Below are 26,925 nucleotides of genomic sequence, written 5' to 3' on the forward strand. Positions count from 1 at the left end.
TGAACCTAGCTGTCCTGATGGCTAAATATGACATTGTATAATTGATATAGAGACTCCACAGAAAGATAAAAGAGCCAATGCCATTTCCCTGACATGACTGGGCATGTTTGGAAGTGGCTATCTCTCAGTTCTTAGTCCCTCACTAACTGACAGTTGTTAATGACAGTGAATTAAAATACATCAACTCCTGATTTTCACCTCTCTCCACACAGTCTTCATAGTGTACTTTCTTGCCAGATTTTCGTTCAGCTCTTCTCTTTATTCAAAATGCTACCTTTTAAAGTGAATCTTTTAATTATATTCTCACTACACTTCATGCTTATTTTTCTTGATAGATATGAAAGTAGGTATTTTTGATCATACCAAAAGCCCATTTAGTATTCAACAAACATGCATTGAGTAAAATTACAGATGTATTTTCCAAAGGTCCATATCACACTAGATATTAATAGACGGAATTTCATGAACATGAGGAAACAGGGAGATATAGAATCCTTAGGGTTCAGCAGCACAGCTGAAATATCTAATGTAGCCCCTAAGTACACAGCGTGTGGAACATTAAGGTCCTGATCAAGGGCCAGCAAGATGGCTGAGAGGGTAGTTTCACTGAGCCGATGACCTGGGTCCAATCCTTGGGACCCACAAGGAGGAAGGAAAAAGCTTCATAAGCTGTCATTTGACTCCTATATGTGCATCATGACATGAGCATACACGAGATAAAAGCTTAATGTAATTTAAGCATTAGAAAACTCATTTAAAGAAAACCCTTGAGGTGAGGTTAGTTCTTATTCTGTCCATGATTGGCTGTGTACCTTTCAGCAAGTCATTTAATCCTCTGGGCTTTACTGCACTTCTGGATCAGCTGTGAGATGTGTTCTGCGAAACTTGGGATTGGTATCGATGGGAAGAAAACATGCAGCAATAGAGCGATTCTTTTTAAAACACCCTGGAGCATGTAGGTTCCGGCCTATTTCTGTAGCAAAGCCATGTTAATTTGTGTTTTATCGAAAGGGTGGGATTATTTTACTGATTAAAGTTGTATATAGCAATGAAACATGTATGAAATATTTATACACACACACATACACACACACGCATGCACTCACATCACCAGCTATCGGGAGTGTCACACACATGACAAGAGCTACTCATAGTTCTTTCAGCTGTGTTCCTTCTTCCTTTAGGAAGTTTGAAGCAGTTAAGTGGGTCAGCTAAGTGTGACTATTTCCCTTTTCTTGTATAAGCTGCTGTTTCTGTGGTGCCCTGTTTATTCACAGGGACTGAGCCTTTCCATCAGCTGTGAAGGATCGGCCTCCTATCAGCCACCATCTTAACTATGACTTACCCATTGTCACCATGGGCCCGACACTCTACCAATGTCCCTTCACCTGATCTTACGTGTGCCTGTGGGTGTACATTTCTTTCCTTTATAGCATAGTAGTGTTGAATGCAGCTGTAGCAGAGCTGCGAGAGAAAGCCTGGCAGGTTTCAGCCTGTGTAACTTTTCCCATTGAGCAAGATTTTAGATGCTTTTTCTTTTCATGCCTGACTCACACCTCTGCCAGGTCAGTGGGGGAGGAGTGCAGCAGAATTCACTGACATTTATTGTATTTGGGAATTTGTTTTCATTTTTCATGTTTACTCTGAGGAAATTATTTTCATTACACATGTCTGTTCTGCAATATTCCAGTGTGGTAATCATGTTCACAAGCACACCACCTCCTTTCAGATTATGGTCTGAGGCAGAATTTATGAAATATGAAGGACTGTATTTTCTGAGCTGTTGAGTGGACTAACCATCTTATAGAAATTACTCTGCTAGGCCAGAAAAAAAAATGTATTTCTAAGATCGTCTTTGAAGCTGAAGTGAATGGAAAAGAAAAAGCAATGGGACATGGAACCAGTTCTCTGCCATCTGTACACTCTGGATGGTCCTTTGCATCTCTGGTCCTCTATTGCTATATCTATGGCTTCCTATCAATTTTTCAGGTTTGGCTAGTTGTTATCCATAGTCACTTCCAACCAAACAACACATGATGTAAACTCATACTGAGTTTTAGATGTGTAGTGGCATGTATAACCATTTATGCTTTTGAGGAAAAATTTTTGCAAAATTTAAATAGAAAACAGATTGTTACTATTTCCCTATCTAATTATCTTCTCATATTTAGAATAAAGTTGAATAAATATGTTCCCAATTTATAAAATACATTTCATTAGAAAAACAACATTAATGCCTTTCTTTGAGAGGAATGGCAGTTTAATTATACAGAAACTCCAGACACATTATTTTTATTGCTTTGAGTATTATAACCACTTTAATATATATATCATGTTATTTTCAAGGAGATCTTGGCTTTTATTAATGATTTCAAAAATGCTCAGGGAAAGTCCATTGCGTGCTAGGTATCTTTTCAAGCACCATCGATACCGACAAAGACAGACTAAAATGCCTTTCTTTGACTTAGTTCGGCATGTGTTATATATTGTGGGTGGTTGAGAGGAGGGGACGCAATAAAATGAGGCTGTAATGGAGTGCCAAGTGACCAGCCTCCACTGAGTTTCTGCAAAGCTTGGCCAGCAATTGGCAGAATCAAGGAAAAACTCAAGTCAGTGTCTGAACTTCATGTCATTACCATCTTGATTCCAGGGAAGCCTGGATGGCTTGATTAGCATGGGCCAGATACTCCCCTGGTGATTCTCCAGTTTTTCTAATTTAAAGAATTGATCTGATAATTCTAGCCTCAGAGTATGCAGGGATGGTCTATATTCTGGGGAAATACAGTAAAGTTTTACAGGACAGCCTTTTAAGGAAGTCAGTGCTTATGACTGCAGGCTCACTGTTACTGGCATTGCTGAAGAAACTGAATCAGATATTATCTATACCCACTAAGATGCTGGCTGACATTACTGTTAAAGCTATGAATTAAAAAAAGCTGAATATCTTTCAAATGGAGATTATAACTTTAAGAATAAAAGTCTACTTTTATTTAATAGTAGATTAGAGCAGGGCTGGCCAAATGTTTTCTGTTTGTGATTCCATTTTGTCAATGTCCCTGGTATATATAAATAGTTATACAAATCAAATGGTTACTGAAAATAAATCACAAAGAAAAAATTTTCTGTTTTGGGTTTTTGAGACAGGGTTTTTCTGTGTAGCCCTGACTGTCTTGGAACTAGCTCTGTAGGCCCACAGGGTAGCCTCAAACTCAGAGATCTGCCTGCCTCTGCCTCCTGAGTGCTGGGATGAAAGGTGTGTGCATCACCATACCTGGCTTAAGAAATTGTTTTAAAATATTGCTTTGTACAGATATGCTTTTACATATGAAAGGTAAAAACAAACTTTATATTACTAAGATGGATGTGAATATATTTACATAATTCAATCTCAGCTGAATAATTGATATTGCAGGACAGAGATTATCAACATCTTCCAGAGCGGATTGATATTTTGATCTTATAATCATCAACACTGAAAATGCTTCTCTGCATAAATATGCAGTACATAATGGCAGAAGTATATTTAGGGCCATTTAAAAAATTGTCAGAAATTCTGTCCTAATCCTGAGCCAAAATTCATTCAATAATTTTTTATGCAGTTCTAGTTAGTAACTGAAATAGAAATTCTTAACATCGAGTATTCCAATAGAATTCAATATAAATATATACTAATTTACATGCTGGGCAGTGATGGAAGGAGAACGTGGAAAGTCTTTGTTTTATATAACTAAATGATTTTGTTTCTCTAAAACCAGAAGCTTTCTGTCTCACTGCTTCTCAGATCCAAAGAAGGCATCTCAGGCAACGCTCATTGGCATTGTGGGCATGATGGCATTCGTGGTGCCAAGCAGGAACATGTGCTCAGAACCAAGGCAGCTATAAAGTCATACTGTGCAACACAGGCCAGCATTGCCAGAGGCTCTGCGGGATCATTGCGAGTTTGATTTGAGTGAAATTTTGGTCACCGTGTACTCATAAGCCTTTTATTGCTGATAAGTTATTCATGTCTACACTTGAGTTGTGTGACCCTGGGGTCATGACCTGGAGTTTACAGAGTTTGGATTGACTACAGTATCAAAAATATGCCATAGTAGCTTTGTTTCTCAGACTAGAAATAACTTCAAATAGGCAAGCCAAAACACAGAGTCTAAACGTCATACTATCCTGCTGGTCCATGAACTCCAGGAGACACAAAGTAAGCATGTCACTTAATTTTCTACTCCTAGACTCATTTGAAAAAAACATTGCATCATATAAGAGTTGAATGATGTTATTTACATTGTACTCATAAAACCAGCCATTTATTCGGCCTTTCTCATTTAGAAACGTGTGTGTTTGTGTGTGTATGTATGAGTGTGTGTGTCTTATTACTCATCTGTTCAAGCAAAAATTCTATGTGGTGATAGACTAAAAATTACATTCCTTAATAATAAATAACCAGAGGGAGAGGTAAAGCCTCTTTAATTTAAAAGAAACACAAGAAAATTCATGACAAGAATATGCATGCACTTAATTTTCACTTTGAAACACATGAAAGAATTTTGACACATTTATAATGTACTATGAAAGCACATTTATCAGTTGTGTTAAAAATATTAAAAGAATTAGCTATTTATGGGTGCAGACCAAATTGTGAATTTGAATAGCCTTAGCTTCAGAAATTATTTATATTCTTTCAGATACATATGTTCATTCCATAATTATTTTATATATTAATAATTTTATGATGGTTCTACTTGAGGAGCCATCACATCATGATTAAGAGAGATCTAGATTGGAGGCAAAGAATTACAGATGAGGACTGCCTTAGAAGCGAGGCTTGTTACTAATCACCCGCATCTCCAAATCCTAGGGACTGGTTGACTAAACAGGTTAGCACACTGAGATCAAATAGGGAACCAAAGCACCAATTCATTACATTTCGGTTATAATTAATCAACCCTGCTTCTCTCAGTGTCCCTGTTTCAATTTTTGTGAACTTAACTAATAGAACTTAACACCATCAGCATTAGTAGCAGCTGAAGTGGATGTTGGTAAAGTTCTGACTGGCTGACCACTTAGGGATGCAAGCTAGGATCATCATTGTCATCGTTATCCTGATGGACACAACTATTTTCCACTAACACTCTTTCAGCTATACAGCATAAGTAAGAGTTTTCTCTTTAGCAAATGCCAGCAATGTCCAATATTACACAACATCTAGAATTATATATAGAGAGAGGCCATTGTTTCTCCCTTTTTGTATTGAGATAGGAAAAGGTATCCTGGTGCTTGGATGTCACCAATTGTCCCCTGTACCAGCTATAGTATCTCTGTCTTGTTAGTTCATTTCTCCCACTGTAGGTTGAATATGAATGGAACATGGCCTTCTGGATCCCTCAGTCCTCTGACTGTGTCTGAGTCTTTTCTAAACTCATGCTAGTTTTGATAAAGTCAGTTTTAGTGAAGTTCATTTTCTTTATACTTAGGATTTTGTAAAGAAATCACCTTCCAATGCTACAGAGAGAAACCTTGTCTCAAAAGACAAAAACAAACAAATAAATTGGCCTTTAAATAAGAGTTATGAAACTGCTTTAGAAGAACCCAAATTTTAGTTTGAATGCTTTTGTCTTAGAAATATGTTTCATCTGTAATGTAGCTATTGGAGGAAGGGATGACTTCTCAACTATGCATTTTGCTTTCTGTATTTAATCAGTTAAAATCTATTATCAAGGAGCTTGTTTGTCTGTGGTTGTGTATGAGAACTGATGAGGGCCACAATGTCAACCAACTAAGAAAAGCTTAATAAAAGCAAGCAGGTTAGGGAGGAAGGAAGGACAGAAGACAGGACAGATGGAAGAGGGAAAAGAAAAGGGAAGGAGGGAAGGGAGAAGGATGAGGGAGAGAGGGAGACTCCATACTCTGCTCAGGTGTCTACATCAGGGGTCCCTCATGTGTTTGTACAGAGATCCTTACACAGCTGTCTGCAGGCAGTTGCTTGTTCTCTTCCAGTAAATGAGGGTTGCTTCTCTAAAACACTATTAGTGAGGCTGACTGAGCAGCCCTCAGGTAGTTGTTACCAGAGAACAGAGATAAGAGCTGTGCAATGGTATGAAATCACTGGGAGCCAGGTCTGTGATCAGATGTCCCTGGTTGGGAGGAGTTCAGGTCTGCTTTAGTGCTGTGCAGGCAGGCCAGTGTACATGGTTGCAGTATCTTGGCAGGTCAGGTCACAGATAACCCTTACAAGGAGCCGTGAGTCCTAGTTCTCTTATAAACATGAACACATATTCTTGGACATCGAAATAGATTCCTTCCTAAACACCCATGTAGTGACTTACCACTTTTCAAGTTTCTAACTGCCCCCCCACCGAGAAAACCAAAACCAAACAAACAAAAAACAAAAGCAAAGACACAAAACAAAGAAACCAAAACAACATAAGCCTGCTCCTGTGCTGTGGGAACAAACAAACTGGTAACTGACAAAAAGACTAAGTGTCCGAATGAGTGCTATTAAGGATGGGACATTGGCCTCTCCTTAGCAAGCAGAGGCTGCGATAGCTCTGTTGGGGCCTCTCCTTACCTGTTGGGAGTCTTTTCTAATGGGGAAGCTTCAAAGCAACAGGGCTAAAGAAGAGTACTGGTTCTCCATGGGGACTTTGCTCAATAAAAAAGGATCACAGGTTGCTGTGGCTGTGTGCAGATTCTCTGAGGATGACTGAAAGGGGTAATCAATAAGTCTGGGGGAACAAGAATCTAGATACTGTGAGCCTTTTCTCCAGCCTGGAATTCTTATTCTTATTTCACTGATATCAGCTTTAAGAAAATGTTGTCTGCTTATGCGTTTACGTTCTTCTCAGTCAGCGAGAATCAGACAGACCTCTGCTCTCCCCTAGAGCAGGTGTGAGTTGACAAGAGTCTCACCCTTTGCTGTCTACTGGACCCAAAGCTCACATGTGGTTGTGAAGAGGCATGCCGGTCTCACTTCCACTCCCACTACAGAACACCTGTTTATTAACTAGCTCTTACAACTTAAATCAACCCATAATTCATGACTATGTTCAGCCACATGACTTGGTACCTTTTCTCAATAAGACAGTCTCATCTTGATTCCTCTGCATTTGGCTGAAGACTGACTCTCTGCCTTTCCTCTTCCCAGAATTCTCATAGTCTGGTCGCCCCACCTATCCCTGGCCAATGGCCAATCAGTGTTTTATTAAACTAATTCAAGCGACAAGTCTTTACAGTGTACAAGAGTGTTATCCCACACCAATACTACTGTTGGGTTAGGGCACCCTACCCAGCATGGTTTTGCCTCCCTTCATCTGCACCTTCCACCGTTTCTCTCCTCCTTTAGATTCCAGACATGCAGGCTTTAGTTTTATTTGACTGCCCAAAGCTCCTGCCTGTCTCAGGATTTTGCAGCTCGGCATATTGCTGCCTCTGTTGCCTGCTCCAATATCATTTTCTCTAACACCTTTTTGCATAAAACTGATCTAAAGCAACTCTTCTCAATACTCTCCCTGTAGGACCTGTCTGGCTCCAGTGCTCACTCACACACCCTCTATGTAATCCTCATACATGTTTGGATACATATATAGTATATTTGCTGTTCCTGCTCCTCACTGAAACTTCACTCCTCAGAGCAGCTACAGCACCTGTGATACTGGGCTCTGTCTTGAGGAAAAGCTCTGCCAGAATGCACTTAAGCTGTGTGGTGTGACTTACAACATCTGTACCATCTCTGTAGCATGCCAGTAGTGATGGGAAACAGCACCAGATGGTCTTAGACCCATCCATGAGGGTACAGTCGACGTTTTTGGAGAAGGGTGTGCTTATCATGAGTCCTAGAAAAAGAGCACTCTCATCACTGTGATTGTCCCCAGCAAGAGTCAGGGAACTAGAGCTACTGTGTTTACATGTCTCCTTGCTGAACTCAAGGACTAATGCACACACTATGTGTGGTAATTGTAGCTTCTAACCAAAGGGAAACCCTTCCTTAGATAGACCCTGAAGGTGTAGGCTGCACTTTGCTTTTTACTGTAAAGCTACAGATTCATTCTGCTCCCTATGGAGTGCTGCCATGCCTTTGAAATATTCTTTCCAAGAGAAAAGAGTGGGAAAATTGCCAATATGAAATGGTCCAATGGCATGTCAGTTAGCAGATGTACTTCCAGTTTTTTAATTTTATTTTTATTTGTGTGTGTGTGTGTGTGTGTGTGTGCGTGTGTGTGTTGGGGATGTGTGTGCAGATGTGTGCAGGTTGTTGGTTAGCCAGAAGAAGATGTCTGATTCCCTGGTTCTGGTGTAATAGACAATTGTGAGTTGTTTGATGTGGGTGCTGGGAGCTGAATTCCTCATCTGGTGGAGCAGAGTAGTGAGAGCTCTTCATTGCGGAACCATCTTTCTGTTTCTGACTAGATTTACTTTGGAGGGCCACTAAGATAAAGCTACTGCTTTGTTGTTGTTGTTTTGACTTTCTTCCAACCTTTGCACTTTTTTTGCAATAGGTCAGTTTGGTTCATCGGTGGCCTCATACTTTTTGTTCCTGCGGTGGATGTATGGTGTTAACATGGTTCTCTTCATCCTGACATTTAGCCTCATCATGTTACCAGAGGTAAGCTGTGACTTCCTGCTTGAAAGAGATACTGAAAAATAGTTTTACGTGAGTGCGCTCCTTCTGTCCTACCCCCAAACCTCCCTGCTCCTTTTAGAGTAACATGACAGACTAGCTATGGTCATTTCACAACTGATAGGATTAACAGACTTACCTTCAAAACAGTGCCCATAGCCAAAGGTCCTTGCTCCAAGAGTATGTGACCCTCATAGAATTATATATAACAAGCTGTGTTTATGTCTAAGTATGTGCTTTAGGTGGGGAAAATCATGGTTTAATCAAAATCACATTGGTTTGTGGTTCAGTGTTAAGCACCATTGGTCAGTGGGATGCCTATTGAGCTGTATTTACTTTTTCAAAATTTGCTTTCCAAGTTCTTCTTCATACAACTGAGAGGCCTAGCTTTGTAAACTGGAGGAGCACAACAGCAGTGGGATTCTCCGACAATAAAGCTTCATTTGTCCCATACACACACTTGATGGGGGTCACTGATCATGGAGTGTTTTAAGATCAAAATCAGGAAAACAGAGGGCCTAGGCTGAAGGAGAAACAAAACCCTGAGCTGATGTGGGAGGACTGAGTTGAGGCCAAACCACCAGGGTGCTTGCTGGCACCACCATATGAAGCCACTCAGGTGTCTTGGGGTGCTTATCCTTCTAAAACTGGGTGCAAATTTGTTTACCCTGCACAGAACCTGTTCTGCTACCAGTATTTTAAAACCAATTTGTTCAATACAACATTGTCAATAGTCCACCCTGTTTAAAGTCAATGAGTTCTCCAACATTTGTAACAAGGCTCCTCAGGAGCAGAATAATATTATCTTACAGCCCTAAAGAGATGCTGGCTTCCCACAGAGCAAAGTCCTTTCACATTCTGTATACAGAGCCTCACAAGATCATGAGGAGATTGTAGAGATTTTCGACCTGTGTATGCCTCAAACACCTAGATTAGGTTTTACATAAGTTATTAATGATAGCTAAGTTATTTAGTATTTTTGGTAAATTGGCCTGCGTTTAGGACCCATGTTTCTTTTATCATCCAGATTTTCATTTTAGTCAGCTAGTTTTATAATTCCCATGACAATTCTGGGGCTTCGAAGTCTGCTTGGCTCAGGAGACAGTGGGAATAGATTCTTACCCAAGTTAAAATTTTCAGGCAGTGCAGCCAAATGTGCGTATCTCACCCATCTCAGATGAAGCCATGCTTTATTTTTGCTCCTCTATCTAAGGAAACCCGAAACTCTGCACTCCATCTCTGCCTGCTGCTACTCTCCTTGGCTTCAGAGGCAGGTAGAGCCTGGAGTCTTTTCCTCACATGCTGGGCCAGCTCCGCACAGAGGGAATAAAATGCTGTTGTTAATTCTTTGAACTCTACAAGATTATGTAAAGCACAGTGCGCACGCTGGAGTGAGCTGGGAATTATCCTGCCTTTGGATACCTCTGTGTGTGTGTGTGTGTGTGTGTGTGTGTGTGTGTGTGTGCATGTACATGTATGCAAGATACTAAAGGACATCTTGTTTCCTGGAATATGATTTCCAACTTCTGAATAGGAACAAAAGATGACGAGCTCCCTGTGTGTTAACTGTGCAGAAACACCAGAGACCAGAGCTAAGCATGTTCCAACCACACAGTCATATTTCAGAGCTGCCTTTACCCAGCAGCCCCACCTAGCATTGTTCTGAGGCATGTGGTCTTTTGTCCCAGACTTACATGTCTCTCTACAAGCCCAACAACTTGATTATGTTTGTTCTCTGCGCCTCTCAACTTTGGAGTGAAGCCCTGTGTGGAGAAAGCACTTCTTCTTCTGTTCTTTTTAGGAAGCCGAAGAAGCCAAAGTACTGTAGTGCAAGATCATACCCTTTGTACAAATGGAATCATCAGGGATTAATTCCTAGCATTTGTTTGGACAGCCTCTGAGCCCAGGTTTTAACCTGCGCTTACTAACTCACTCAAAGAGAGGGAAAGTTCTTTTCACATCTGAAACATCTTTTGCTTGGCCACCTGTTGGGGATGGATGATGCTTTAGGGTGCTTTCCTGAGAACTTGCCTTATTCCTAACCCACTGCTCTCCAGTGCTGTTCTCCATCACACGGCTTCTCTGCTAGCTCATAGCATAGATTCCCGTGGAGATGGCACAGGGGCTGCTGTAGTCAGGACGTGAGTGTGTGCTCCCAGGAGATCCCCTCTGATTGATTACAAGGTTGGTTTTCCTGAGGCTTTGGTCCCTTCCATTGAACCCTCCTTCCACCTCCTCTCCTGAAACTCTCCCATGAAACTATGGGTCGTACCATTTTGCCGAACACTGAGGTGTCCCCCAAGACTACCTCTCCTCTTCTACATGTGGTTACTACCATGGTGGTCATGAGCATGGGCTCCCCAGCAAGCCTCCTGGTGACTGTGGTTGGCTTGCTCTGCTCTTCATCCAGTGAACTGAGGGTGCAGGGGCTTTACTTCCTTTGTTCTTAATTCTGGACTTTGTGGATTCCCAGAAAACGAGACCCCACATGGAGACCCACAGAGTCCAAATGCAAAGCGTTCAGAAGTGTTTTTAAATGAAACCATTTGTGATCACATGTGTCACTCAGATTTTGTGTCCAATTGTTAACTGCTCTTTTTTGCTTCAACCAGTACCTCTGGGGTTTACCATATGGCAGCTTACCTAGAAAAACAGTCCCAAGAGCTGAAGAGGCATCTGCAGCCAACTTTGGCGTGTTGTACGACTTCAATGTAAGTGTTTCCACACATATTCACGACCATTTAAAAATCATTTGGGGATATGATACAACTCTGTGATGATGCAACCATTCATAGGGGAAACAGCTTTTCTCTGTTGCTGTTGTCCTGAAACACTGTGGCCTCTTACAGGGCTAGTAGAATGTCTTAAGAGATATGTCCCTGCCTCCTGTTATAAAAGACTGTATGTGTAGAAGTGTGTGTTTGTGTATGAATAAGGTTTACACACATTATATGATTATGTAGGAATATTGACTGTGGGTTAAAGATGAGTTCAGATTCCAAAGATTTCAGTCAAATATTCCTTATTGTCCCTTTGGAAAAGAACAAAGGAAGAAGAATTTGCAAATGTGCTTTTGAAAAAAATCTCATGGGATTCTTTGGGAGTTTATTTTTTTACTTGATATTAACCTCTTCACAATTCTATACAAGATTCATGCATAATATTACTTGTCACTGCTAAATCAAGTTAAACATTTATATCCTGAGAAATACCAAATTCTAATAGTAAAATAAGCACTACTTTGCTGTAGTATTGAAATAAATATTATTCTATTATAGTACTGAAGTTAGTCTTATTCACTACCGTAGTCTGTTTTAAGAAAAAACCTAAACTAAGGAATTACAGCTATCAGGTTAGCCTATGAGGAAGTCTGTGGGGGCATTTTCTTAATTTATGATTGATGTGGGAGGGTTCAGCCCACTATGGGTAGTGTTACTCCTGGGTAGGTGGGCTTGGACTATTTCAGAAAGGCAGCAGGCCAAGAATGCCCACAGGCATTTTTCCTCCATAAATATCTACTTTGTTAAGTTCCTTCCTCCAGGTTCCTGCCTTGAATTCTGCCTTGGCATCCCAGGATGATGAACTACAATATATCAGATGAGAGAAATCCTTTTCTCCCTAAGCTGATTTTGGTCAGTGTTTTAGCACAGCAACAAAAAGCAAGTTAGAACTTTTCATTACTGTAGCACAGACTTATTCCTGTCAATTAAAAGATTATTTTGGGGTATGACTCAAGTCTGTAATGATGTAATTCTATGAATTGTTTTCAGAATACTAACCAGATCAGAGATGCTTGGAAGCATGTCAGTAGGAAAGTTCTCAGGCAAAGTTTAGGAAATTGATAATTAGATCTTTTTTTGGAAAATTTTGACCGAGCATCAAATTTTGCATATTTGATGTGCTAAGGATATAAAAACCTGATTTACTCTTCATTGTTAACATGTGAATTCACAGAAATTTTGGTTTCTAAACTTTGAGCTTCTTAAGGCAGGAAGATGGCTGCTCCATATTCTTTCCAGCTCTTAATATGGTCCTCACCAAACTGGTGGATGGCTCTCATGAACCCTACTTTCTCTATGGTTTGACTATTTCTAGACCTTTTTTCTTAAATTAATGAAACAGGTGACAGTTAGCATTGTGACTCTCATAACCAGCAATACTGAGTGAGGCAAAGATTTTTTTAGATCTATATGATAAAAACCACAGAAATGAATTTATGTGATCAGTACCAGAAGACCCAGATTTTCAGATGGAAATCCAGTCTCTAGGAGGACATGGTGAGCTACCAAGGAAGCATAAAGCATAGACTAAGAAGTAAAGGTGCCATTTTGAATCTTTGGTCACCCTAATTGGACATTTCAAGTCAGCATTTATTCACTGAATATAAGCATGCATCGGCCTTATAAAAATAGAGTGATGTGGATCTTGACTGATTGTACTCGTGGTAATAGGAGGAAGATAGGTAACTAGTATGTGTGTGCCATACACCATGTTTGCACAGTGGGAACAAGAATAACAATCAGAGGGTTCTGGAGAGTCCTGGTCAGGGGTGGTGTCTTAGTTACTTCTCTCTAGCTGTGGTAAGATACTATGCCTAAGGCAACTTATAAAAGTTTAATTGGGCTTCTGGTTCCCAAGGGCTATGGTCTATGATGGTAGACTGAAAATGTAAACATAGGCAGCAGGAACAGCAGCTGAGACTTCACATCTTAATCCACAAGTAGGAGTCAGAGCATACACTGGGAATAATATGAGTCCTTTGAAACCTCAAAAACTGTTCCTACTGATGAACCTCCTCCAGCAAGCTCACACCTCCTTGTCCTTCCTAAACAGTTCCACCAACTTGGAACTGAGTAGTCAAATGTAAGAGCCTGTGGGGACCATTTTCTTTCAAGTCACTGCATGTGATTAATTCGACTTGAGAAGAGCTGAGTTTTAACTCGAGATAGTCTTTGATTGGCACTTCTAAGTTTGAGACTTTAAACTTTTGAGTTTCATGGTGGTATAATTTACATAACATTAAATTCACTCACCAATGTAAGTGTATGATTTAATAATTTCAAGTGAGTCTATGCAGCAGGAATCACAATTGAGCATTAAAACACTTCCCTCACCACCCAAGGAGCCTGTCTGTAGTCTAGCCCTAGCCCTCACCTCCCAATCTTATACAACTATTGCATCTATTTCTTTTTTTGTTATGGTTCTGCCTTTTCTAGAATTTTTAAAGGAATAAATGCAATCATGTGACACTTCATATTTGTAGTCTGATATCTTTCATTTATTATATTTTTGGTTTCCTTAAATTATACATACATTGCAATTTATTGCCAGGAACACTGTATTCCATGGCTTTAATTTCCTTTGTTTGTTCATTTACTGTGTTTTCCTGATGTTTTGGTTATTTTGAGTAATTATATCTGCTGTGAGTATTTGCTTTAAATGCTGCTTGTGGACATACACTTTCATTTCTGTGGTCTGGAGAAGTCTCAGTGGAGTTACTGGGTATATATGTGCCTAACATTTTAGGAAGTTACTGGTGTCCAGAGTAGCTGCTGCACATTAAGTGTTTCCACAACAGAGCTTAAGGAACATACTCCTCCTTATCTTTACCAGTTGACATTCTTATTCCTTTTGATTCTAGTGTTCTCTATTGAAATTGTCACAGTATTTCTTTGTAAATTTAATTCACATTTTCTTATCATATATTGACAGCATAGTTGCATATTTTATAGGGTACAAAGTGATGTTACAATGTTTTAATACAACATAAAATGACTAAATCAAGCTAATTAACCTATCGTGGATGTCAAATATCTAATGATGAGAACATTTGAAATTAACTATCTTAATATTATTTAAGTGCCTAGGACTTGGTTATTTGTTATGTCTGTTGTGTTTTGCAACAGATTTAAAAGTCTCATATATAATCTTCCTGCCTGAGTGAGGTTCTGTGTCCTTTAATTATCGTACCCAGATCTTCCCTTCCCTAGGCTCCATTCCACTTCTCGTTTCTTTGTGTTTGCTTGATTAGGCTGCACATAAGTAAGAACATGTGGTATTTGTCTTTCTGTTTGGCTTAGAAAGCAAACAGCAGTTAGGAAACAGAATGGCTGCACAAGGCTTATTGTATCAGACAAGGCTGGATTTGTGGTTAGGGCAAGGTAATGAGAGGTCTTTTATATTATAATAACCAAATAAATAAGTGCAGTCAGAATCTAATGAGGATTTGCTGAAGGATCCATGGGAAATAAGATTAGCTAATTGGTCATCAAATATGATTATTTCTACAGAAACATTAATATTGTTATTTTATGAGATGTTTAAGTTTTATGGGTCTTGAAGTTTGGGAACCATTTTCTGCATTGATTTAGTCAAGGATTTTATTCTAACTTTGGTAGGGAAAGTCTTTGACTAATGTCAGGAGTATTTGCTTTTTTCCATTTGTGTCAGGAAAAAGAATTCACCCACCCTAGCATAAACAGAAATGACTGGGGTGGTAACAGTTGCATAGATAACTATGTAGATAATGATAACTATAGCTTAATAGATTACAGAGTAGATCAAAGCTAGTAGTTTAACAACCAAAAAGATAATTTTCTTTATAACTAATCTTTATTCTAGGAAAGGTGAACTTGATCGTTCCTGCTTTACAAATGGGGAGTCTAGGGGCTCCAGGGCCTTGCTATTTTCCCTCAGTTCCTCTGGTCGTAAATGACAGGGTTGGAGTCTTAGCACAACCCTGCCAGAGGCCCTGAAGGAATTAGAACTTTTATTAGGAATGCAGAATTTTATACATGGAATTACTGTAGAAATCATCCACTCCATGCCCAAGATTAGACATGGAGAAAAGTGAGCTCGGGTTGGCTGAGCAAGTCCTAATCTAATTTTCTACTTGTGTTCTGTGTACCCGCAGCAACTTTCCTGCCCTAATTTTCAATAGAATTCTCATGGCTGTTTCTCGAAAATCGATTGGCTTTGTCAATGCTGTGTCCATCCCAGAGGGAAGGGACCAAAGCAGTTTGATCCTCTTTCCTACCTCAGTAGTAAACTTGTCCTTTACAAATCTGTACCTCGTATGAAAAGGCAGACTTCTAACATCTTGCCCGAGTTTTGACTTGTTCATCTGTACAGTGTCTTTACAGAGGAATTTTTCTCTATATCATAAGGTAAGTTCAGAATTCCATCATGCTTCCTCAGAGGAAAACATAGGAAACTCTTCATTCTGGCTTCCATAGAAGTAACCAGGAAGGAAAAGTGTGTTCAGGTCCAGGGCTGAGATGACCGGTAGATGGGCAGTTACGCCATGGGTTAGGTAGCTTCTTCCAGGCAAAGGAAGGAAAGCAAGCCCTTTAGTCTGCAATTACAGAACACTAAAAGTAGATGCAAGCATGACCTCTTGTGGTAGAAGAATCTACTAAACAGAAAGGGTCAGAAAAACTGGGGAAGAAGTAGGAATGTTCTAAGGAACTTCTAATATAGTGAACTCCAGTTGGGAATCTCAGAGCCTCCACTCTAGCTCAGCTGTGTCTTTAAAGCACGTTCTTCTACTCATCAAGACCTCTCATTAGTATAGACACGTATCATGTGGCAGTGTGAAAGTAACCAGTTTTATGGTTCTTCAGAGCCAGAAATCATCACTCACAGAGCAAAGTGATTTTGATCCATTTATTGAGTGCCTAATGATAGGTCATACTGTTCAGGAGGGAAATCTATTTTATGAAAATAGCAAGAAACAGAGAGACTAATATGTATGCTATAAACTAAATAGGCAGAAATGTTATAATTGGAATTAGTTGAATTAGAAAAGGGATTCTGAGTCTGTGTTAATAATCATTCTATCACAACAAGGAAATAGCTGGGATAATTGATTTATATAGAGAAAAGGCTTACTTTGCTTGTTGCTCTGGCGAGTCTGTCCCAAAGTCAGAGAGACTTGTGGCTTTGCTTACCTGGTGCAGGTGACAAAGGTAGGGAGTTGGTTGTGGAGCACACTGCTCATCTCCAGCCTCAAAGCAAAAGCAGAGGAAGAGGCCATCCCTTGAAGAGTTTACTTCCTGACTCTTCGCAATGAGCTCTCCTTAGAGACTGTCTCCCACTGGTCTTGGCCTGAAAACCTTTAACACATGGGCTTTGGGGCTGGGCAGTCCACATGCAGAGTACAGCAGTTGGGAAGACAGAGGATGCCTCTGTTGGCAGAGCTCTTGGAGACATAGGGATGATGTGGGAAAAGGGGGAGAAACCATAGTTTCAGTATCCTAGTAAGGAGAAGGAAGGTGGAACAAGGTTGAAATTTGTAAGGTTTTTAAGCTGGCAGTGGACACTGAAATCACAGCCTTGAAATAACATGCTTAGAATAAAAAGGAATGCACTCAGCTTTTTAGCTTGAAGGTGTCTTGCACAGTGTGGATGGGTAAACAGTGAGTTGACTTTGCCTTCCATTGTACTGGTCATAAGGATGCTAGGGAGTTTAGAAGCCTTTAAAAAGGCCAGGAGAGAAGAGATAACAAAGCCATGAGCATTAAATTTTATATTTAACATTGCATTTTGTCTTCATAACAAGTCTTCAGGATAGAGGCTATTAATATATTTACAGTTGCCAAAGACAACACAGATAATTAACGGGCGTGCTGAAATTCTAACTAAAATCTGGTTGACTTCCATGTCAAGTTGTTTGTTTTATTTTGACATCTCATCTCAAGCCTAGTTCCTTCATATCCCCTCCCTGAAGCTTGTCCTCAAAGGACCTTGGTTTGCAGTGGTAGGAATGTTGAGAGATAGGGGTTTGGTTTCTTGTTTACCCAGTGTCAACAGCTCTTTCCAAAGGAACACTGTTTACTCTGGACACAGCTCAGGTCAGCTTCTTCTTCTCTTACTGTGTTGACCACACTCAGAGAGATTTTTTTGTGACTTCTACATAGGATAATATATTCTCTATTTAAGTATCCCAAATGCATCTTTATTTTCAGGGAGTAAATTTAGATACAAATGGCTTTAGTTTTCTCAAGAAATAAGAAACAAAACCAGGTTACATGAGAAGGTATTTGAGGGAGAAATTTTTATAGAAAAGGAAGGAAAAGGAGGCAGGGCCTAGACAAAGAGAACAACCACAAATCATGACAAGTCTGACCCATGCAAAGGAAACTAAAGAAGAAATACTGTTTGGGGCAGTCTGAAGTTTGAGGGAGTTTGTACTGGTCCACCATAACCTGCTTCTATCAAATATGCCCCATATGTTCAGCGACTGGCTGCACATTGTATGTGCATCATATGTGGCCTCAATGTGAAGCGTCATGATGGATCCTAAGTATGAAAGCTGGAGACTGTCTCTGGAAGGAGCTGAGCAGCACACGTGCTCCCAAGAGGTCTGATGGCCTGGAACTGACTTAACCTCCTTTTAACTTCAACAGAAATAAAACCCTGGCAGCATGGTCGCTTTGCCACGGTTATTGTTTAAGCTTACTTCCAGGGCTGGGTCAGCAGGCATCCACCTCTTACATAATCCTTCCTTGGTGACATGATCCCAAACAGCAGGCTCAGCTTCTTGGGGAGAAAGACAAGTTTGTACATTTCCACACAGAAATCCGGGTCTTCCCTTTGATAGCCTTTGACCGGAAAGGGCGAGGAGCATCTCATCTGTGGGTCTAGTGACATTCGTGTAGCCTTCATGGAACAGGGTAGAATACTGTAGGGACACATGGCCAGGGACTGGCAGTATCTAAGGCTGTCCACCCTTAGCTACCATATTTGCCTCACTTCCTCAATATCCAGCACCATTTGCTCAATGGGCTCTCCTAGGGTCTTTAAAGGAAGAAACAACTTACTATTTATTTTACAACTGAGATCTTTTTCTTGGTTCTTTAGTTGTTCATCCTGTTTCTCCAAGACTTCATTAAAACCCGCGTAACTAATGAGAGAGTTTCTTTGGTCTGCTTTTAGATTTCTTGTTTTCCTAGATTGTGGAGTTGAGATCTCATGTCCTATTGTGCCTTCCTTTGCTTTGGGCAACAAATTCCAGATTCCATTGCTACAGTTCAAGCCGCACCTGGCCAGCAAAGATGAGGCTTCCTGCTGAAAATATCTGTGAAGCCCTTGGGGGCTGGGGCTTGCTGTGCTGACCTCATGAAAACAACATTCTTTCTTTGGGTGTTATAACAGAAATGAGTCATCTTTTGAGTCACTCAGCAAACATTTGAGAAGCCTTAGCCAGGTGAGAGGCAAAGCTGAGCAAAGCCCAACCAAACTTCTGTCTTCAGGAATACGAAAAAATGAGCAGAATAGCCAAATAACACCACCAAACCAAACCAACCAAAACAAAACCAGTAACAGCAGCTGCTATGGAAGAAACATAGATTTTAGGAGACCTGTGTTGAGGAACCTGACAGGGCCAAGGGAAAGACATCAGCGAGAGGAAGAGTTATTTCTGAGAAAATAACCCTTTGCATGCTGGAGAGTCACCTGCTGTCCTGACTTGAGAAAGGCCAAGCATGCTAGTACGTGCAGCAGCAAGTGCAAAGATCCTGTGGCGGGGATGGGTTGCTTCAGTCTGGGCCTGACTCAGAACAGTGAAAGTGGAGCTCAGAAAGAGGGAAAGCAGGGGCCCAGGGCACTGGAGAGATGTGAAAGGGTCGAACCGTGTTACAGTCTCACAAATCTAAAATATATATTTTTTTCTTAGAGTAATTGAAAGTGATTTGAGCAGGCCATTGGTGGATAGTGACATAAGGCTTCATTTCAAGAGGTCAAGGGACCTACTGAATTGAGAGTAGACAGGTGACTAGGAGTAGAGTAGGGAGAAATCTATCAGTATGTTCTGATGAGTTACTGGGACTGTGTCAAAAGCTGGGCTTGCCTGGCAGGGTTCCCTGGTATTTAAAAACCAGTAAATTAGATTATAACCCCAGAACCTACTAACTTACATCCCCAAGTGCAGAAGACAACTGACCAATGAAACTCCCACATGTGATTTTTTCAGCCTCCAATTTTCAGAGCAAACAAACAAAAAAAATTTGTGTGTGCACATGTGTATACACGGGCGCGTGCGCGCGTGTGTGTGTGTACGGCTATAGATCAAACTCAGAGACTTGTACATCTCGTGCTTACATAAGCAAGTGCTCTGTCTTTGAGTTATTTCCCCAGCTGATGGAAAGAAACAATACTCATCCCGTATCTTTGCAACACTTGAGATCGTCTCAAGTTTTTAAGATACGAGTTTTAGATGGTACAGACAAATTAGCTTTTTCTTTTTGCAACTTTAGTGTCTCTTGGATACCTTTTGATGGTTTAATTCACAAAATTGGAACATGAAATTATACTTGTCATGCTACTGTGTTGAATGATACCTGTGATTTATGAAAAGGAAAAAGCAGAGAGCAGGTGTCTAGAGAGAATGATTTAGATGACAATCTTCTGGTGCCAAATCTGACTGAGGGCTGCTAACGATCCCTGGAAGTGATTTCTTTCTTCACTCAGCCATTGCCAAACACCCTGAATGGGAGAAACTGGGAGTGCCGAGAAAACCAACCTGTCCCTGCCCATGGGGATGCTATGGTCTAATTTGTTGTTCAAACCGTCAGTTGTTACGCAATGCTACATTCTCAAATGATCAGATACACCTTCTGGGCATCGTAAAGTACAGTGCCGTTTCGGTATGGGTCCAATATTCAGGTTTACTGAAATTTTATTATCTAGAGTTTTGAGAGAAATCTGTCAAATTGTAACTATTTCTGAGTTCTGAATGATGTGGAAAGGAGAGGCAGATCGACATAAAAATCCCATATCCATTGCTTATAGAGTCACCAATTTCAGAGCCATTGCCAGATGGTCTCACTAATATGGGACTATGAATTAGACCATTTTTACCATGAGGTTTGCTTCTTTGCTACAGGAGGGAGTTACCTTTAGGCTGAACCAGTTCAGTAAATTTCAGTTTGCCAAGCAGAGAAGTCATCTCCCCTCCCTAAACTGAAGTGAGAAGAGGAATAGAGGAGGGGCAGTAATTGGTGGAGCCCCAGGCACCTGAAGATTCTTAGATGTTTTTCTAACACCTGGCTCTTGAGAAGTCAGCAGAAGCCCTAGCCCAGGAAGACAATTTGATTATGCTAAGACACTGACTGTATCCAACTGGAAGTAGATGGCTAGAAGGGCCTTGTAGCAGGATGTGAACATGAGATTTACCTAGTGAAGACTTTTGTGATCATGACAGTCTCTCTCTGTATGACCTGTATGACATTAGAAACATGTATTTATTGTTGTAGACATTTGTCTACTTTTCTGTATATGCACCTTGTGTGTACTGGTGCCCACAGAAGCCAGAAAAGGCATCAGGTTTCCAGGAACTGGAGTGCAGGTGGCTGTAAACTTCTAGGTGTGGGTTCGGGTAACCAAACAAAGGTTTCTGCAAGAGCAGCAGGTGCTCTTAACCACCAAATCATTTCTTCAATCTGAGACTCAGCTCTTGTGTGGATGTTGAAAGCTTTTATGCTTTAGTGGCAGACACTTGACAACTGAACCATTTCCGGGTACCCATAAGACAATGGCTTTTTAAAGTCAACTGAGGAGCCTTCCAGCGACAGCAGGGCGGAGAAGGTATCCCTGTGCAATATAAAAATGAGGCAGAACCTATAGGATTTAGCTACTGCCTGGATATGGGCTATAGATGAAAGAGGAACAACAATGTAAATGGCCAGGTTTCTAGCAGAGGTAACTTGGTGCCACTCTCTGAGAAAGGAGCGAGAAGCCTGTTTGAGAAATTGTTTGGGATGTGCTAATTCACCCTGTGCATCATCATGGTGGAAAGAGAGATGCCATAGACACTGGACTATGGGCTCAGATTCATATCCAAGTGATAGTTGTGGACACAAAAGTATCTGGGCATGATGGTGCAAGCCTTTAATCCAGGCACTTGAAAGGCAGAGACAGGGCAGGGGCAGGGGCCGGTAAATTCAAGTACTTTTTATAAAAGGCAGAAGAGTTATAATACAGTGCAGTTAGTAAAAGAAACTCCATTATGGAATTCACATGCACCTCAGTTGGAATCTTACTGCACACCGCCTTTGAGATGCCAGACAACAACCCTGATCTTTTGATAACCACATGTAAAATATTTTACTTGTAATATAAGCCAGGCTGGTAGAAAAACTAAAAGAGATTATGTCTGTTAGGTATTAGTGCAATGTCTGGCACTTGGTAGATGTGATGGTCTGAATAGGAATGGTCCCTAATAAACTCATGTGTTTGAAGGCTTGGCCCATAGGGAGTAGCACTATTAGGAGGTGTGGCCTTGTTGGAGTAGGTTTGACTTTGTTAGAGGAAGTGTATCTATCACTAAGGGGTGAACTTTAGATCTCAAATGCTCAAGCCAGGGGTAGTGTGACATTCACTTCCTCCTGCCTGCTGATCTGGATGTAGAACTCTTAGCTGCCTCTCCAGCACCATGTCTACCTGCATGCCACCCTGCTTCCCATCAGGATGATAATGGAATTAACCTCTGAAACTATAAGCCACTGCAATTAAAAGTTTTTCCTTATAAGAGTTGCTGGGGTCATGGTCAAATATTCTTTTGTTGGAGGTAGAAAATGCACCAAAGATAAAAACCTGATATCTGCAAGCCAGAAACCAAAGAAAGCTGTGTCAGCATCTCTGGTCTGTGCAGGAGGCAGAGAAAAGCATCGATCCACAGGTAGACAGCAAAACAAATGGATTTTGTCACAACTTGGAGGAATGGAGTTTTTGACATGAACCTGCTGATGAGAAAGTCTGTGGAGGCTAAACCCTGCCTTGTCTTTCTGTGACACACATTATATCAAGAGCCATGTAGTAAGTCACTTGTGGTATGACATAGTGTCAGGAGTGGTACAAACTATGTCATACGGGAATATTATTTTGAGTTTTTAGAGAAACCTCTGTACTGATTTCCACAGTGGCTACATGGGCTTATAGTTCCATTGCAGTAAACAAGGGGGCGTTTCACCACATCCTTGGCAGTATTCAGTGTTACTGTTAGCCACAGATGAATGAATGAGGAAGATGTGGTATATACCCAATGGGCTTTTATTCCCCTGTAAAGAAAGATGGCATCACCATACTCAGAGGAAAAAGAAAGGAGCTGGAAATTATTCTGTAAGTAAAGTTTTGACTCAGAAAGAACGATATTTGTGTGTGTGTGTGTGTGTGTGTGAGAGAGAGAGAGAGAGAGAGAGAGAGAGAGAGAGAGAGAAAGAGAGAGAGAAAAGGGGAGGTATAGACCATAAAACCACACAAGGAAGGGCTGGGAAAGAGAAAGACAAAAACAATGAAGATGTCATTTTGAAGTCTATTACTTTGCATACTAATTAAAATACTAATCACTAAACAAACACAAGCCATACGCTGTCTGATCTAGGTTTCTGGATCTGCATTTCTATAGGAAGAAAGGAAGTGTAGATGTGATCAAAACACTGGGCTGGAGACAGTGGATCTCCTTAGGATCGTGGAGGTAGCTTGGTGGCTCACAGTATGCAGTGTGTCAGGGCCAGTCTGTTCCTAAGACATTAACTAAGGCTCCTGTTGGGTGTTATCAGCATCCACACCCTTTGCTTTTCTCAGAAAGTGGTCCTGTCCCTCTCTTCCACTCACGCTTGCAACCTCCTTAATTGGAAGACGTAAATGATCAAAGTAGACATGTGCGTGGCCTCAGTTCCTGCAGGACCACCTCCTCCTCATGTCGCTTCTGTGCCATGCTTCGTAAATCCTACCTTTATTTAAACCAATTTTAACTTTATGAGCTTTTTGCCCACAAAATAGTCATCCGACATTCACGACATATTAACCAGAGTTGCTAAAAATAATGAAATTCATTTACCATGTAGGGGGATAGATTTTTGTCTTTCAAAGGCAGTATTTATTTGGTGTTATATGAAATATGTAAGAGACAGAGATACAATTTTAGGTAACAAATACTTCTGATATGGATATTTTGCATGCAGAGCTCTTGAGGAGTTCAGTAATCCAGTTTTCTCCTCTATCTCTGTGTTATATTTGCCAAATGCCGAGTTATCAGTAAATATTACATAAACACACAAGCTAATTCCTAGTGACAAGATAATCAAAACTTCTAGCCTTACTTTTTCTGGTGATGTGTGGGTGGCTGTGGACGATGGCAATTGCAGCCTTCAAACAAGACATAGAAGGCATCGTGCCCCGGATTTGGAAAGGCATCTTCTGTGTTGATTTGGAGCTTGGCTCTGACTGTAGTTTATCTGTCACAGATTTGGGGAGGAGAGGACAATCCTCCCACAGGGAAATCAGGGCCCACTAACATAGCAACTGAATACATCCTTGACTGGGGTAGGAGTTGCTGCTATTTTGGTAACTTCCAGATGTCTGCTGCTGTAGAAGGGGAAAGACATGTGGTATGCCCACCGCATGGCAGGGGAGATTATTTCTCTTCGAGGGACTCTCAACTCATATTTAACCATCACTATACTTCCTAGAGGAATTCGATAAAGCTTTCGAAATTAGAATTGAATTTAGTCCTGCATTTATCCACTTCCTTGCACATATAGCATTGGGTGAATTGAAGAAAGCTTGGGAATAATCAGCAACCCCCCCTCCCCCGCCCTCCCACCACACACATGAGCATCAGAAAAGAATTTCTCCTACTTTGGGATGATCTACTATTTATGAAGTGCCACCTTTGAACATATGTTGAATGGGACAGGAACTAGATGAGCCAGCTGTCTCTAGTGACTCTTATGCTAACCTAGCCAGATGCTCTTCATGGTCTGTGTTCGCTTCTCATGCTATTTTTCAGGGCATCTTCTTAGCTCTCATAGTAGTGATCATGAATTATAGAAGATGTTAGACTGTAATATTTACAGACGTAGGGATGAAGCTATCTGAAACCTTTAAAAAAAATGTCCAGGGTCTTTTCAGAGAGTCCCAGGCAACACCAAGCATCGTCTCCTGTTTGATGAGTAGCATGCCTTGCTTCTTTCTTCCCTTGGGAAGATATGGTACTCACATGATCCACTTCTTGGAAGACAAAGGAAGTACAAGGAGAAGTGGAAAGCTCAGTATTCAAAAGCATGGGATTTGTGCCAAAGTGGGTTCATGTTTAGATTCAGTCATAGACTTGCTGTGTGAACTTGGCCAATTCCTTAACTTCTTTAAGGTTGAGTTTGATTACCTAAAAAATACACATCAGGGTAGCAGCTACTGATTATTCATATTTGTTAATTGAGGGGCAATGTTGTGGTAAATGACTCCTCCATTACCTAACCAAGTTGTGAGGTAGCCAGAGGAAAAAATAAGGTTAAGCCAGATGTGAAAAATGTGGTATCTTTTCGGGAAAATTAGGTTTTGCAGTAAGACCTTGAGCCAGGAGAGGTGTCCTTTTGCAGGGGCAGAAAAAGCCAGTGTATGCTCCCAGAAGAGAAGGATGACATTCCCTTTTATCACTTGGGCTCTACCCTCAGACTTGTTTCTGGTCCTTGGGCTTCAGTGAGGAACTTGAGAATGTCTGGGAATGGAATAGGTAGAGAGTTTCTATTATGAAAGAAACATCAGGGTGGGGAAGAATGAGTGACCCAGAAGCAGCAGCTTCTCAGGGCTCACAGAATGGCTCTGTGAAATGAAATAAGGTGCTCTACTGCTACTGAATTATCAACAAAAGAAATTGACTGGTACTGCTGCCGGGGCATTCGGTAATACTCACCATATTCATTGGATGGGTGCTCCATGTTGGAAACGGCAATTTGTTTTACCGAATTTACCTACACCAATGCTAATCTCATCAGATACGTCTCCAATGACACACTCAGAAACTCTTTCATATAGAATTTCTGGGGACTTAGCCATCACAGAAGGGCTTCATTTTGTAAGATAAAGGATGAAGGTGCAGCCTATGTGGTACAGGGGGGCTTAGCGCATCTTTGTCTGCAGTTGTCACATCCTGTCTTGGCTTAGTTAGATCCACGAACCCATCTGAGATTTTGAGCTTGTGTAAAAATTTTATTTCCTGCTGGTTCTCATGGTATTAAAAACAAAATTTGAAACAAGTAACTTAGATCCTTCCAACACTGTGTTTGAACTAGGCATGATCTTTGTTTATGTTAACTTTCTCAATTTTTTCTCATTGTTCTCCTTCTAGGACTTTCCCTCATCTCTCTCTTTGTTGCCCTACCCTATTTCTTCTTTCTCCCCGGATAGGTCTTACAGTCCTCCCACTGGGTTGATGTAAATGATAATAAAGATAGTTAACTGGCTTTTGTCAGAGTTTTGAAAGCAACTCACTTGATTTCGGAAAGATGCCCCAAACTGTCCAATTATTTAACAAAATAAGATGATTATTTCAGTGATTCCCTAAGAAGAGAAGGCAGACAAGCGCTGGGGGGTGGATATATCATATGATGTGATGGAAACAATGATTCAATAATGAGAATGACAATGTGAGAGAGAAAGTAGCATCAGACAACATCAGTGTTCTGGGTACAAAGAGGGGGATTATTTGGTGACTTTGGAGGAATGGTGACTCTTACCCAGGCAGGTAATTTTTGGGTAAGATGTAGTGCACAGATGAACATGGCTGTTAGGAGGAAATGCTGCCAGTCGGCCTGAAGGAATCTCATTGCTTCCAATATCATCTCATCTGCTTAGTTTTGCTCACAAGTATCTGAGACACAGTTCTATGGCTAAGGAGAATGGATCTAATCATGGCTGACGCGGCAGGAAATAGACCCTCTGCAATATTTTAAGGAGGCATGTTCCAGAGATCTTTGACATGTGTATTATATAAATTCTTTAAATGGCACCATGAAGTTTGTTTTGATGTTTAACTCAATGGACCCTTCACAATAATAGCTGCACATTGGAGCAAGCCAATACTTGGTTAACATTTTGTCTATTTAGAAGTCACTGAATTTCAGATAGCTGCCAATCAATATGACAACGGTAACATTAACTCTATAGGACGAAACAGGAGGGCTCACGTGAGACTGTGCCCTCAGTGGAAATCAATGTCATTTCATTATTCTTTTTAAAGTCCTTCTTTTTTTGTGTGTGTTGCTCTTAAAAACATCTGCTAAGTAAGTGGCTTTGTTGTTGGATTTTAGGGCCTGGCACAGTACTCTGTCCTCTTTTATGGTTACTACGATAATAAACGCACGATTGGATGGCTGAATTTCCGGCTACCTCTCTCCTACTTCCTGGTGGGCATTATGTGCATTGGATACAGCTTTCTGGTTGTCCTCAAAGCGTAAGTTTTTAATATGATTTCTGGAATCAGGCGGAATCATTCTGAGAACTGAATATTGATATTTCATGTCTAGAGGATAGCA

The 26,925-nt window shown here is 40.7% G+C and overlaps 1 protein-coding gene across 1 annotated transcript in view; it reads left to right on the forward strand.

Moving 5' to 3' along the window:
* The window catches only part of Tmc1 (transmembrane channel like 1), a gene marked incomplete at its 5' end in the record, with an annotated part of 103,955 nt that overhangs the window by 37,405 nt on the left and 39,625 nt on the right, over positions 1 to 26,925 (forward strand). Inside the window, 3 exons of the mRNA XM_041662150.1 lie at positions 8,490 to 8,596; positions 11,224 to 11,322; positions 26,701 to 26,843. Coding sequence (XP_041518084.1) covers positions 8,490 to 8,596; positions 11,224 to 11,322; positions 26,701 to 26,843 — 349 coding nt within the window. The remainder of the gene's footprint in view (positions 1 to 8,489; positions 8,597 to 11,223; positions 11,323 to 26,700; positions 26,844 to 26,925) is intronic.

The sequence above is a fragment of the Microtus oregoni genome, unplaced genomic scaffold, assembly GCF_018167655.1.
Source record: "Microtus oregoni isolate MIOR12 unplaced genomic scaffold, Mior012 000012F_ref0000307, whole genome shotgun sequence".
Taxonomy (NCBI): Eukaryota; Metazoa; Chordata; class Mammalia; order Rodentia; family Cricetidae; genus Microtus; species Microtus oregoni.